The sequence below is a fragment of the Silene latifolia genome, chromosome X (genome assembly GCF_048544455.1).
Source record: "Silene latifolia isolate original U9 population chromosome X, ASM4854445v1, whole genome shotgun sequence".
Lineage (NCBI taxonomy): Eukaryota > Viridiplantae > Streptophyta > Magnoliopsida > Caryophyllales > Caryophyllaceae > Silene > Silene latifolia.
Window position 1 is genome coordinate 187,294,268 of NC_133537.1, and position 14,374 is coordinate 187,308,641.

At 38.2% G+C, this 14,374-nt stretch overlaps 2 protein-coding genes across 2 annotated transcripts; both read right to left on the reverse strand.

Annotated features, from left to right (window-relative positions):
• Positions 1-10,147: 10,147 nt before the first annotated feature.
• LOC141618928 (uncharacterized) lies at positions 10,148-10,768 on the reverse strand. The gene is made up of 2 exons (XM_074435986.1): positions 10,568-10,768; positions 10,148-10,381 (listed from the first exon to the last, which is right to left on the reverse strand). The coding sequence occupies exons 1-2, from the start codon at positions 10,766-10,768 to the stop codon at positions 10,148-10,150; spliced, it is 435 nt and encodes a 144-aa protein (XP_074292087.1).
• Positions 10,769-12,486: 1,718 nt separating this feature from the next.
• Positions 12,487-13,086, reverse strand: LOC141618929 (uncharacterized). The gene is made up of 2 exons (XM_074435987.1): positions 12,686-13,086; positions 12,487-12,598 (listed from the first exon to the last, which is right to left on the reverse strand). The coding sequence occupies exons 1-2, from the start codon at positions 13,084-13,086 to the stop codon at positions 12,487-12,489; spliced, it is 513 nt and encodes a 170-aa protein (XP_074292088.1).
• Between the last annotated feature and the right edge of the window lie 1,288 nt (positions 13,087-14,374).

Below are 14,374 nucleotides of genomic sequence, written 5' to 3' on the forward strand. Positions count from 1 at the left end.
TACCCCTAAACTTTATTTTCCGTCAATTAAACTCAATTCTAGGCATTAAGTGATGACTTGGACGCGTAACCAAGTTTGTTATTTATTACCCCATGACATATGGACTCTTTAGGCTCAATATCCATCTCGATCCTAATATTTATCGATATGTATGGGCTAAAAAATTTATGACGGAAAATTTATTGATCCCATGCCAAATTATCACGTCCAAAGATGGATATTTGAGCCTAATAGAGTCCTTATGTCATGGGATGATAAATGAGAAGCTTGGTTACACGTCCAAGTAATCACGTAACGCCTAAAACTAAGTTTAATTGACGGAAAATAAAGTTTAGGGGTACACTTAGTCATAATGACAACAATTAGGGGTACCATGTATGTTTTAAAAAGTGTAGGGGTACCATGTAGAAAGTCAAAAAATTGAAGGGTACCATGTAGAATATCCCAATAAAATATGACATTCATCAATAAAATTGCAACATTATAATATGTGTCTAACACGCCAAATTAATGTGCCAAATCGCCTTACTTAAATCTTATATCGTAAATAATCCGGTTTTATGGAAATGCGTGATAATAACTTATTAAAATCACAAATCAACACTTAAATCAAATTTAAGCTCAAGTTAGTTACCCTAACTCTCTTAGGACTCAAAAATTAGTTTTTACTCAATTTTTGACAATAATTCAACTTGGTTTTGTATTATTGCTTATTTAAACTTCTTTTAAGGATAACAATTATGTAATAATTCCCAATAAATCATAAAAAATTTGGAAAAATTTGAAAACACATTTATGTATATATACTGGAATATTACCAAGATTCCAAAAACTCAATAAAATTTGCCCACAAAATATTTATAATTTACTTCATTAATAAATCGTATAAATCATAACTTTTACCATTTAATTCCAAATTAAACATAAAAATTATGGAAAAATCAAAATCAAAATTTTTAACATTCTTAAATAATTTCCAGAACTCATAAATGGCAAAATTTCAACGAAAAATTTCGAATTAATTTTTTATGACTAATAAAGTTGACCTTTTATCGATTTTATCACATAAAAATCAATAAACGTACCAAATCAATCAAAATTAATCATGCAACTTTAGATCTGATGTTCATAGCATATATACAACATTAGGGAAAAATTTCATGCCATAAATTTATTTTAGCTATTTTTGCTAAAAATAGTCACTATTTATATCATTTTAACCATTAAAATTATAAATCATGCATAATAAATCACATTTATCTCAAATTTTACATACAATCTATAAAATATGTATGTGACATCATATTAAAATTTTATGGACTGTTTCGAAGTTTAACTATTTTTAGTCATTTAACCTCCATTTATACCATTTTTATCACATAAATATCATAAAATATGCAAAACTAATCACAATTATCCGAAATTTTACATACAATATGCGAAATATGCATGTGAGGTCATACTAAAAAATCACGGCCATTAGTGAAGTTTAACTATTTTTAGCAAATAAAAGTTCATTTTATTCATTAAAATGTGATTATTTCACTAAAATCATAAAAATAAGCAATAATCATCCATAAATCATCAAAGTGACCTAAAAACATTTTAGGACCAGAATGTATAACATGCAAATTTTTTCGTGATTTATCATTATAAATCTAAAATTTTAGTTTTTATTTTGTTATCAAATAACTCATAAAAAACAATAAAAATGATATGCATGCAACACCAAAGCTCTTGATGCCAATTGTAAGTTTCTCAAACCCCTATTAAACTTATTTAATAGATTTTATAAATTAGTCATAATTTATACTCATATGGATCTAGTTGCATGCAAGATGTTTTAATCAAAAATAAGGAGAAAATTATTTTCTTACATTTATAATGGACGAAATATGGGCACTAGGTTAGAACTCCTTCCTAACCTAGATCTTGAGCTTAAACATATTAGGATGATCCTCCAAAGTCTTCAAGTATTCATAATGGTATACCTCCTCTTAGTTGCACCAAGACGATCCCTCAATATTAATATTATTATTAACTAGATAATAATACTAATCTCCTTATAATAAATATAATAACTATTTATTACTACAATAGTAATCTATGATGATTTATTAGATTTAGTACTTGAACAATTTCTAAGGTTTTCTAACTATTAGAGAGAATAAGAGAGAAATAGTTGGAAAAATGAATCAAGAATGAATAGAATAAAAATAAGAAAACTCTTTCTTATTTTTATCTAAAGGGGGCCGGGTAGGAGAGGGTTGGCTAGGCCAATGCATGTTGACCAATTTCTCTTATCAAGATCATAGGCATGCATGGTTATGGATATAGGTTATGATTGTGTTTATTCTACAATCAAAATAAACATCCACTAACTCTAATACCCTTCCATTTTTCGCTCCATTTCATAAAATGGAAATCCATTTTATTTTGTCAAATGTCAATTGTCACACACAACATGTCACATGTAGCATGTAACATGTAATTAATCATATTAATGCATATTTAATAATTAAATATCATTATATAGATGAACTAAATTACATATAATAAATTATCTAGTAATTCATAATAACATGTGTATAAAATGGGTCATGTTAATATAATTCACAATATTTTGTAATTATAATTAACCATTCATTCTTATCTTAATTATTTCATAAACAATAATCAATTTTAGTAATATAACATTTTAATTACTAAATTGAATCTTATTTAATCAAATTATAATAAGATATAAAACTCTCTCTTATAAATAAAATTTGTTCAATTTAAGAAATTAATTAATCTGTAACAATATACAATTAATTATCTTTACAATTGAGGGAATCCTCCTTTAGGTGTGACCTTAAGGGCTCAACTGACCACCACCGTCAAACGACAGTAATGTCAAACTCTAGTTAGCCAATCATTACCAATTAATGTTGATCAGTTGACTATATGTATATTGAATCGTCCCTTACGTATTCTTATCATGAGTTTCAATAATGTGATCGCACCATTGTTGAGGACACATACTCCAACATAACCAAATCACTGGGTCCTTGAAAATCCGAAGTGAAAGTCTAGCACCCTATCAGGCTAGGATAGATCAGATTGCTTAATACTAAAGACAGCCAAAGCTGGGGGCTTACCCTCCTCACAACGTGCTGCTACTCATCCAAGCCAGCGTCAGTCACCACCTCGCTGAAAGATTGAATCTCCGAGATCACCGCCATGCCCGCCGAGTCAGTGTACTCCAACGTCTCTGGAAAATCCGAGGGCTCGACGTCCGCCACCTCGATCTCCTACAAAACTCAAATGGTTCATTATTCGCTAATCATTCATCATTTATCAAATCTATAAAAGACAAGTAAACGGTAAATATGCTTACCACGATCGGCCAGTACGCTAGCCTTCGGTGAACAAACCCAGTGTACTCCTCACCAGGGAGAAGGAAGGCGTCACCACTCGCGCCAGCCAGGTCAACTGCCCTCTCAGGCTCTGAAGGCTCCCTAAACATCGTCCATAGAGGGTCGATGGGAACCGTAAAAGTGTCAAGAGAGCACTGCCGAGTCAAACGCTCACCCAAGTACTACACATGCCCTATGGGTGTCGTCAACAACAACCTACTCGAACTCCGGAGACGGAGAACCTCAGCCACAAAGGATGGAGCCCTAGAGTAGCTCTCCCAGGGCCTGGGCACCCACTAAAGCAAGAAAATAAGGGCTCATTCCTATGATCATCTCTAAATAAAGGAAAAATAAAATGAAGATCAAAGACACCTACGCTGTCTAACTTCAGGGCATTCACGCCCCTCGGACAAACATCATAAGAAGATCGCTGGCTCTTTTGACGGCACACTACCCAGTCCTTCACGATGGGGTACGCTCTCGGTACATCCTCCGCCATCGTGGGCGCAAAGCCAGGGATGTAAGAGTACACCCACGCCTGCAGGCAAAATAATAATAATTACGAGCCGTTTTCTACAAAATGATCTTTCATATTTTCAGGAAAGGTTCATACCTCCAAGAGGAGTCCAGGATCGACAGTGGCAGAAGAAGTCCCTTTCTTCATCAACTTCGGACGGACCATGGGCGTCATATAGCGCGCGAGAACCGCAAAACTAGGAGTAACCCAGTCCCAGCGACCGAGGCTACTCAAGTGAGAAAGAAATGGAAGAAGCTTCGTCGATAGCCTCTCCCCCTTATCTCCGAAGCAAATCGAAGACAAGAACCACCACAACCACAAACGGATCTGTTGCTGAGCAATACAAGGTGGTGGAGGCACCATGCGTCCATCCATCATCACTCTTGCCGGAACCCTACCACCAAAATAGTCTCTAACGTAGGTACTCGGCACCAAACCAGGACCCTAGGCCGCACCCGCAGCCAGGTTCCAGCCAACCAGACTCCTCGCCTCGACCAAGTCTACTCTCATAGCCGCCGACGGCCACACCAACGGCTCCTCTCCACACGGTAGACCCGAGATCATGCTGTAGTCCTCCAAGGTGACCCCGATCTCTCCAAAAGGCATATGGAAAGTCGAGGTCGTGTCCCAGAACCGATCAAGAAAGGCTCGAATCAGGCTGAGGTTAGCCCGAATCTTCCTATCCTTGATCTCCCTCCAGCCTCGTACCACGGCACCAAAGGCTCCCCGCTCGATGATAGCCTTCTCCTCCTCCGACAGCTTCCCGAAGGCGTCTATCATCATCATATAACCAGAGAAGGACCTCATATTCCCAGCCTTCTGCGTCAATTCAAAAGAAAGCTTTCTTTAGCATAAAATGTGTAAGAAATAAATAAATAAGGGAATGACAAGCTGAAGGCTTACCATGCTTCTCGTCGTCCTATATGACAGGTGGCTCTCCACTGCCCAAATGAGATGTATACCATCCCATTTCTCGGCCCACTTAGGCGCTCCTGCGAGCTGACGGCCGCCTCATCCTACATTGGCTCTCCGCGGGGCCTCATCCTCTATATCATCCTCCATCTCCTGGGTCGCTCCCGTATGCCCTATGAGAGCGGTAGAAGGGTCAAAGTCAGTGTCCATGGGGCCTCTCCCCGACGTAGAAGGAATATCCTCTGCAAAATTAAAGTAAACAAAGTGATGTTACACACATTTTCAAGCATTTTCAAGCGTTTCAAGCATTTAAAAACGGTCTTTGTAGCCATCTTTCGCCAAGTTTTCCAAGCCCGACCACACATATGGTAGGTTAAGTCAAGACTAGTCTAAATTCAAGCCTAGTTGTGGGTTTGAGTCAAAAATTCGGCAGTATTTCGCTACAATAGCAATTATGCCATACAAAAGTGTCCCGGAGAAGCTGTCACAAATTGAAAATCTGGCATAATAGCAAGTTTACCCATTACTCAAGGGTTCCAAAACGTCAAGCTTCATAAAAAATGGACTAGCATAGGGCCATTTTCGAATGGTTTTGCGGTTTAGCAAGAAACCGTCACATTTCGCGCTCAAATCCTTAATACTTGACGAAAAATCGAAAGAGATACATGGTTATGTTCCTACCATGATCAATTACTCATTTCTAATATCAATTTCATGAGACAAATTCATTTGGGACGAAAGCCCCAAATTTTCGAACGAAATGGGTATATAAACCCTAATTTTTTGACCCAAATCAAAGCTCAAAATGCAAAATAAAGCAAGTACAAGACACATACCTTGATCAGTCATGATTTATGGCAAGTTTTGATCAAGTTTTGACGGAATTTGTTTGGAATTTGGTTGAGTTTTGTAAAGAAAACAAAATAGGTTTGTGTTTTTTAAATAAAACCAAACACGGTATAAGTGAAGTTTTACCCAGACATGGGTGAGCTCGGGAGTTTCCAGCCGAGATTCGTTAAAATTCGTTATAAGTTCGTTATTTGTGGGCCCGGGCTTCATGCGCCTCTTCCCCGACACCTTATCTTCAACATATGGCTCTTTTTTGGGCGTACTCTTTGTTCGAATCGGCATTTTCTCTTCAACATACTACAGACAACCACAACATTTTATTCCCCAGCGAGAATTCATGATCACTAAATACAGTTCATGAGCTTCTCCTCTTTATCGGAATTTCGCTTCGATGACCCGAGCGGATTTTCTCCTCAGCGGTGCCAAGGACGCGCCGTTGTCGATCAAACACCTTTATTTTCTTCAATGATGCCAAGGACGTGTCATTGTCAATCTCTTATTTTCTCCTCAGCGGTGCCAAGGACGCGCCGTTGTCGACTCAACATATGATTCTTCCCCACGGAGTTTAATATAAAATTCTCCGAAGAGTATTTGTACCTTCGAATCCTTCACCCAGGGGTGTCTTAGTTATGGTTTCTTCTTATGGCTGGCGAGCTTCCTTACGTAGTCTAAAGGTATTTAAATGACCCTCCCCGATAGTCGACAAACTCTAAAATGTTCCCGACGACAGGTCCTTGGTTCAGACCTCTTGAGCCGCCTCGCGTCGCCATAGTCGTCAGGTTGTAATCTTCGATTGACCTGATGGCTATACTTTTACTTTTGTCTTGTCCAAGCCTCAGTCAAAGTGGGGGATCTATAGATACCTCATTTCTACACCTCCCGCCAACCACCTAGTGATGATTGGTCTGCATGTTTGATACGCGGAACGATTTATGACAGTCCGTAGGTTCATCGTCAAGTGATAGCTCAAACACTCGAGTCAACCCCTGGGTCGTCATTAATGCACCGATATGGTCGTTTTGACAGTAATTAGAGTTCATTTGGAGTCCGGGTAAAAAACCGCTTCATTTTTTAATAACCGTTCAAATGCCGAGTCGGAATAGTCCGGAATGTTCTAGAGTTCTCTGGATATTTATTCCTAATTAAAATTAGAATTTTAAGTAAATATCTACCGTAATATTGTGTTTCATGGAATAAGGAAGTGTAAATCTACCGAAATTCCATAATAAACGCGGAAATCTTTCTTGGCAAGGAGGAAACCGCTGGAGAAAAGACGCAGCAAATGCTGCTCCTCTTCGAAGAAATGCAGTAGTTGCTGCACCTCTTCTCCAGTCCTCTTTTCGCATTTTCCAGGATATTTTCGAGATTTGTTTCCAAATCCGTGTCATTCCAAAACTCTTCCATATGTTTAGTATAAATAGAGGCATTCGTCCTCCATATTTGGCACGCGAGTGTTATGCCCTTTCTTTCTCTCTCTTTGCATTCTAGACTACGCTATTGCCTTTCGACGCCTATGTGCTTGTTCAATTGACCACGTAAGCTCAGATCATTCTGAGTCCCATTCACGTTGCATAGACCGACCAACTTGACCAACTCCACTTTTAATCAACCTAATTAATCTACTAAATCCTTTAACGAGGGCACGTTTCACGCATATTCGAGTCGAGCAATCACTAAACGATAACTTTAGTCAATCTCCTTTCATCAAACATGTAAGTCTGAGGGTGTTAATCCCATTTTATTATTGTACTTTTATTTTATATCAATTAATGCAAATCTATATCAAGAGCACGTTCGAAAACCGATTTAAAATCCACCTTTTAAAACCGTTTTTTACGAAACCGCAGAGGTCAGTCATCGAGAAGAAACGCAGTAGCAGCTGCGCCTTGAGGAAGGATGTAATTTCCTCCTGCTCTTCTTCTTCTTCCTCGACTTCCTGCAAATTTCCTCCTTTCCTTATTCTTTCATTTTCCTTCGTTCTCTTTGTTATTTCAGTATATAAATTATATTTTAACAACTCCCTTTTAATTACAATGCTTAATTCGTCCTTAATCCCGAGTACTTCAATACTTGCGGTTTCGTCGTTTTAATTCAAATCGATTCTTTGGGGTTTCGACTTGTTCATGTCGAGGTTCTGGAGTTCCCAATTTGATACATAAGTTTTCTTCCGAATCTTATTTGTCCAGTTTCGTCTTACTCTAACCTCAAATTTCGCCTTTTTGTATTTCCGACACGAGTTCATCGTATAATCATAATCAGGTAAACCGCTGTAAGTTTTGGTTTTAATTCGTTTTATGACTTGCCCAGATACATATGATATGTTAAAACGCTTCAATTCGAGTCTAATATCGATAATCCATCTTAAATATACCAACGAACAATAACAGTGTTGCGATTCTGACTCCCAGAACCCAGCTTGAGAACAAACGCATGAAGTGTTGCGCCTCTTCCAAAGGACGCGGCAGATGTTGCGCCTGTTCTGGGTTGGTTTCTGCCTATGAACTCTTTTTCGCTTAGACGTAGCTCCTAATTACGGTTAAATCAACTATTATTCATATTATCACCTCTAATCGGACATATTTTCATATTTTAATTCTAATTTTATTTTCCTTTTATTCTCTTCATCGAAATCCCGTCTTTGAGCGTGCTTTTGAAGTAGATCAAATAAAGCATGTAATTTTTGTAATTTTAATTATTATAATTCATTTATCGTAATTATTATGTATGATTTAATTGTATGGAATTCACATGTATTGAATCTAACATTTACTTTGACCAAATTGTTTGCTAAAACACGTGTTAACCGACATAGTCTAATTTCACATGCTAGTATTAATCCATGTTGCATTGCATGCATTACATCGACGACATATCAAATAAGAACGACTTCCCTAATCATTAGTAGAGGCTGCTATCGAGGCGGGCGGGATTAGGTGTTCGAATTAAAGAACTTCCTCTTACGTACCCTTACCCCTTACTCCAGTTATCTCTGGACATCAGTGTCTATTGGCATCTCGAGAGTCATTCTAGACATAGAATGCTAAGGGTAACGAGTTCTTAGTGTTCATGTCATTACTTTGTGTCTTGACATGGCACGAGGTATTCGAACGGTTTCCAATTTTCCACAATAAATTTGTGGCGACTCAACAAATGCAGGCTTATTCAACCTTTCACCGGTTTCAATGTCTCACAAATCGGTAACGTCCCATAATGTGCTTTGGCAAACCAAGGTTCCGTGGGAGAAGTGTCGTTGCCTCGAAACAAACGGCGCGCGGGTGCGCGCGGCGCGGGTAGCCCTGTCCACACTTACACATCTTCGTGCCTGACCGACCAATTACTCAATAGCAATGCCAATCTCAATGCCACTTTCTTTCACAAAACAAATCAACATTAGAGAACCAACCAACAAGATAATGATATGATAATATGACAACAATGATATCAATATGCTCAAGACATCAATTACGACGATATGCTCAGGACAACAATTACAACAATAATCCATCTTTCAACAATTCTCCAATTACCAATATAGTATAGTTGAGTAGTTAACCTACTTTTTAGCAAATCTTCTCAAATAATCAAATATCAAAAAGCTTCCTCCACAAATTCACCACCTAAACAATCAATTAATTTATGTATAATTATTAACTAATATTATTAATGAACTTAAGATGTAAACTACCCAAAATTATCCCGCAAAATTGACACAAACACACCCCCAATCACACGGAGAACTGATGGTGGTCAAACAGCCACGGTCTGGTCAACGGCCCTCACGGTCAACGGCCAATTTTGGTATTTAGTCAAAACGTAAACAATTGATATTAGGTGATTAGATAACTTACCACAATTAATTATCGTAAGGTGAAAACTCCGTCTTAAAGTTGTCTCACAAAAGCTCTCCTCACAATTGTATTTGAGTTTTTGAAGAAGAATAATTATGATTGTGAGGTATAGGGTTGGTATTTATATAAATTGGTTGGAGAAGTAGGAAGGTTCTAGGAAAGTCCTTTAAATATTAAAATAATGAAAATATCTTAGAGCATAGGTAACACCCAAACCAAATACTACCTTCCTTCAACTTAGTCCCACCGTGGTACCACACAGTCCACATACACGGTCCAACCGTGTGCCCCCCTCCGTCTTATTTTATTTTATTTTGCTTCTTTTCGTTTACGACAACAACTTATTATTTATTTAACATATTATTTATTCAACTTATTATTTATTTACGACAACTCATGTAAATATAAATGTAATTTATTAATTAAAATATGGAGTATTACAGTCTTCCCTCCTTAAAAAGAACTTCGTTCCGAAGTTCACCACTCCTTACCACTCGACCAACCAATTAAATGGCGAGCGAACACACATGAGGTTAAATTACTATCAGAAATGACCACAAATTAACGCGGTGTTACATTCTACCCCCGTAAAAAAAAGGTTACGTCCTCGTAACTAACATACCTTAAGCAAACAAATGAGGATGCTTCTCCTTTATCTCATCTTCAACCTCCCATGTAGCTTCCTCTACATTATGATTAGTCCATAAAATTTTCACCAAGGAAATCTCACTATTTCTAGTCTTTCTCACTTTTCTGTCAAAGATCTCCTTAGCCACTTCCTCATAAGACAAATTCTCATCCATCTCAACTGTCTTAGCTGCTAACACATGAGTATGATCACTCACATACTTTCTCAACTGTGAAACATGAAAAACATTATGAACTCTTGCCAAGGCTGGCGGAAGTGCAAGTCGATATGCCACTTCACCAATTCTGTCTAAAATCTCATAAGGTCCAATTTACTTCTAGCTAAGCTTCCCTCTCTTGCCAAACCGCATCACTCCCTTTATCGGTGATAGTTTCAACAACACTTTGTCTCCTACAGCAAACTCAATCTCACTCCTTTTTAAATCTGCATAACACTTTTGCCGATCTTGTGCAGCTCTCATCTTTTGTCTAATTACATGTACTTGCTCAACCATCAGCTGAATCAACTCTGGACCCAGTGTCACGGCATCAGTGACGTCATCCCAACATACTGGACTCCCATACTTCCTTCCATACAAAGCTTCAAAAAGTGCCATATGAATACTAGCATGGTAACTATTATTATAAGAAAATTCTATCAATCCTACCAAGACTAATGCTTTCTTTAATGGGGTCCCTAATGATATTAAGCATGAGATTCTACAAATTTCTGGGGTTCATGAAGGCTCCCTGCCATTCAGGTATCTGGGAGTTCCCATTACCTGTGGCAAAATGTCTAAACTGGATTGTAGTATTCTGGTGGAGAAACTAATCACTCGTATAAGAAGTTTTGGTTCAAAAAAATTGTCATACTCTGGGAGATTGGTGTTAGTGTCCTCTGTTCTTACTGCTCTTTACAATTACTGGGTGAATATCTTTGTTATAGCTTAGGGTGTGCTCAACAAAGTCAATTCCATTTGTAGAAATTATCTATGGGATGGAGGGCCTGACTTTATCAGATGTCCAAGAGTGAGTTGGGAGAAAATCTGCTCCCCCAAGTCTGAGGGGGGACTGGGACTTAGAGACAATCATATCTGGAACATTGCAGCTATGGGCAAATTAGTATGGTGGATTTATTTCAATCTAGATAGACTTTGGGTGAAGTGGGTTAATCAAATTTATTTAAAGGGCCAAAACTGGGATGATTATCAACCTAGGACTGATATCAGTTGGGGTTGGAAGTCAGTTTCCAGGATCAAGGATAAACTGGCTGCTGGTTATTCCAATGGGCAATGGGTGTTAGATACTAAAGGCTACACAATTCAAAGTGGTTATGAGCTTCTCAGACAGAAATTCCAGACTGTAACATGGCATAAACAGATCTGGAATCCTTGGTGTATCCCTAAACATCAATTTATAGCTTGGCTTGTGGCTAGAGAGGCCCTTCTGCTCAAGGAGAGGCTGCTGGCCCTAGGCATAGCTGCTGATGCTGACTGCTTACTATGTGGTAAGGGGATTGAAAATCATATTCACTTGTTTCAGACATGTGAATATGCAAGAAAGATCTATGATGAGCTTGGTCATCTGTTAGATGTTGCTCTTCCTGCAACTGACTTGATATATCTGATAGGTTCTGGGCAGCATTCCAAACTAAAGAAAGGGGTCCTCCTGTATGTTGTTCTTGCAGCTCAATATCATATATGGATCCAACGTAATCAGGCTAGGGTTGCAGGCTGTATTCTTAGGCCTACTCTAGTTGTGTCACAGATAATGAAGGTACTAAAAATGCGAGTTAGTTCACGGCTTCAGCCTAATTTAGTAAGTCGAGATGTTATGTGGCTAAGTAGTGTTAAATTGCATTTGTAGATTCCTTTTAGGAATTGAAACTGTTGTGTAACCAAAAAACGGTGTTGTAACTTTTGTTACGGTTATTAATGGAATTCTTACATTTCACCAAAAAAAAAAAAAAAAAAAAAAAAAAAAAATTCTATCAAATCTAACCTCTCTTCCCATGAACCTCCAAACTCCAAGACATAACCTCTTAACATATCCTCTAAAGTCTGAATAGCCTCTCAGTCTGTCCATCTGTAGATGGATGAAATGCAGTGCTCATCTTCAAGGTCGTGCCCATACACTTTTGCAACTCTTGTCAGAACTTAGAAATAAACCTTGAATCACGATTAGAAACAATATCCTTGGAAATTCCGTGTAACTTCACGATATTCTTAAAATATGCTTTGGTCAATTCAGCCTTGCTCCACGTGTCTTTCATAGGAATAAAGTGCGTTGTCTTAGTCAAACGATCTACTATCATCCAAATCATATTATTCCCCTTCTATGTACGAGGTAAACCAACAATAAAATCCATAGAAATGCTTTCCCACTTCCATTCAGGCACATCAAGAGACTGTACCTTACCCTGTGGTCTCTTATGCTCACCTTTCACCCTTTGGCAAACCAAACATCTAGAAACAGACTTAAGAACCTCCTTTTTCATCCCAGGCCACCAAAACATTTTCTTTAAATCTTTATACAACTTATCTCCTCCAGGATGCACAAAATATGGTGTAGAATGTGCTTCAGTCAGAATCGTTCTCTTCAAGTCCTCATCATCAGGTACACACCACCTTCCATCGAATCTCAAACCACCATCTATTCCTACTACAAAATGTGACAGCACGTCCACCTCCACGGCCGCACGCCACTTCTCCAATTTTGGATCTCCTTTCTGCTTCTCTCTAACCTCAGCATACAACTCCGGTTCAATCATTAAATCCTCAACTGAATCCCCTTTTCTTATCCCACAAATTCTCATTTCCTTTAATTCATCTTGCAAATTAATCCGCGACATAGCTAAACATAAAGCATGAACTGGCTTCCTACTTAAAGCATCTGCTACCACATTAGCCTTCCCCTCATGATAAATTATCCCCATGTCCTAATCTCCAATCAATTGTATCCACCTCCTTTGTCTCATATTAAGCTCTTTCTGAGTGTAAATATACTTAAGACTCATTTGATCAGAAAATACCTTAAAAGTAGCTCTATATAAATAATGCCTCCGTAACTTAAGAGCAAACACGACCGCCCCTAGCTCCAGATCGTGCGTTGGATAATTCTCCTCGTACGGTTTTAACTGTCTTGAAGCATAAGCGATCACTTTCCCTCTTTGCATTAACACACACCCCCAATCCATTTTTCGAAGCATCGGTATACACCTCAAAATCCTTACTTCCTTCAGGTAAAGCTAAGACAGGAGCTATGGTCAAGCGCTCATTGAAAGTTAGAAAAGCCGTCTTACAACTCTCATCCCACTTAAACTTGTTCTCCTTCCTCATCAAAACTATCAAAGGCTTGCCTATCTTAGAGAAATCTTTCACAAAGCTCCTGTAGTAGCCAGCTAACCCCATAAAACTCCTTACATCTGCCACGTTTTTCGGTTTCTCCCGGTTAGACACTGCCTCAATCTTTCTTGGATCAACTGACACTCCCTCCTTTGACACCACATGGCCCAGCAATGCTATCTTATCCAACCAAAACTCAGATTTACTCAATTTAGCATACAAATCATTCTCCCTTAAAGTCTATAACACAATCCTCAAATGTTTCTCATTCTCCTCTTTATCCTTAGAGTACACCAATATATCGTCAATAAAGACAACGACAAACTGATCAAGGTAAGGACTAAACACCCTATTCATCAAATCCATAATATTGCAGGTGAATTAGTCAAACCAAAAGGCATAAATACAAACTCGTAGTGTCCATACCTTGTCCTAAAGGCAGTCTTAGGCACATCCTCTTCCTTAATTCTCAACTGATGATAACCCGATCTCAAGTCAATATTAGAGAAAACTCCAGCTCCACTCAATTGATCAAATTAATCATCAATTCGAGGCAAAGGGTATCTATTCTTAATCGTCACCTTATTCAACTCTCTATAATCTATACACAATCTCATGCTCCCATCCTTCTTGTTAACAAATAACACGGGTGCTCCCCAGGGCGACACACTTGGCCTTACATATCCCTTATCTAGCATCTCCTCCAACTGCTACTTTAATTCCTCCAAATCCTTTGGTCCCATTCTAGAAGGTGCTTTAGAAATAGGTCCCGTTCCTGGTTTCAACTCAATATTAAAATCCACCTCTCTCTTTGCAGGTAAACCTGGAATTTTCTCTGGGAACACATCCTAAAACTCACTCACCACTGGAATCTCATTT

Bases quoted from the DNA above. Each gene is read 5' to 3' on its own strand.
- LOC141618928 (XM_074435986.1), bottom strand. From the start codon at position 10,768: ATGGCACTTTTTGAAGCTTTGTATGGAAGGAAGTATGGGAGTCCAGTA. The intron at 10,382-10,567 runs GTAGGAGACAAA...CATGTTTCACAG, and splicing joins GGAGTGAGATTGAGTTTGCT to TTGAGAAAGTATGTGAGTGA.
- LOC141618929 (XM_074435987.1), bottom strand. From the start codon at position 13,086: ATGGGGATAATTTATCATGAGGGGAAGGCTAATGTGGTAGCAGATGCT. The intron at 12,599-12,685 runs GTATAAAGATTT...GGTTTGCCAAAG, and splicing joins CATCCTGGAGGAGATAAGTT to GGTGAAAGGTGAGCATAAGA.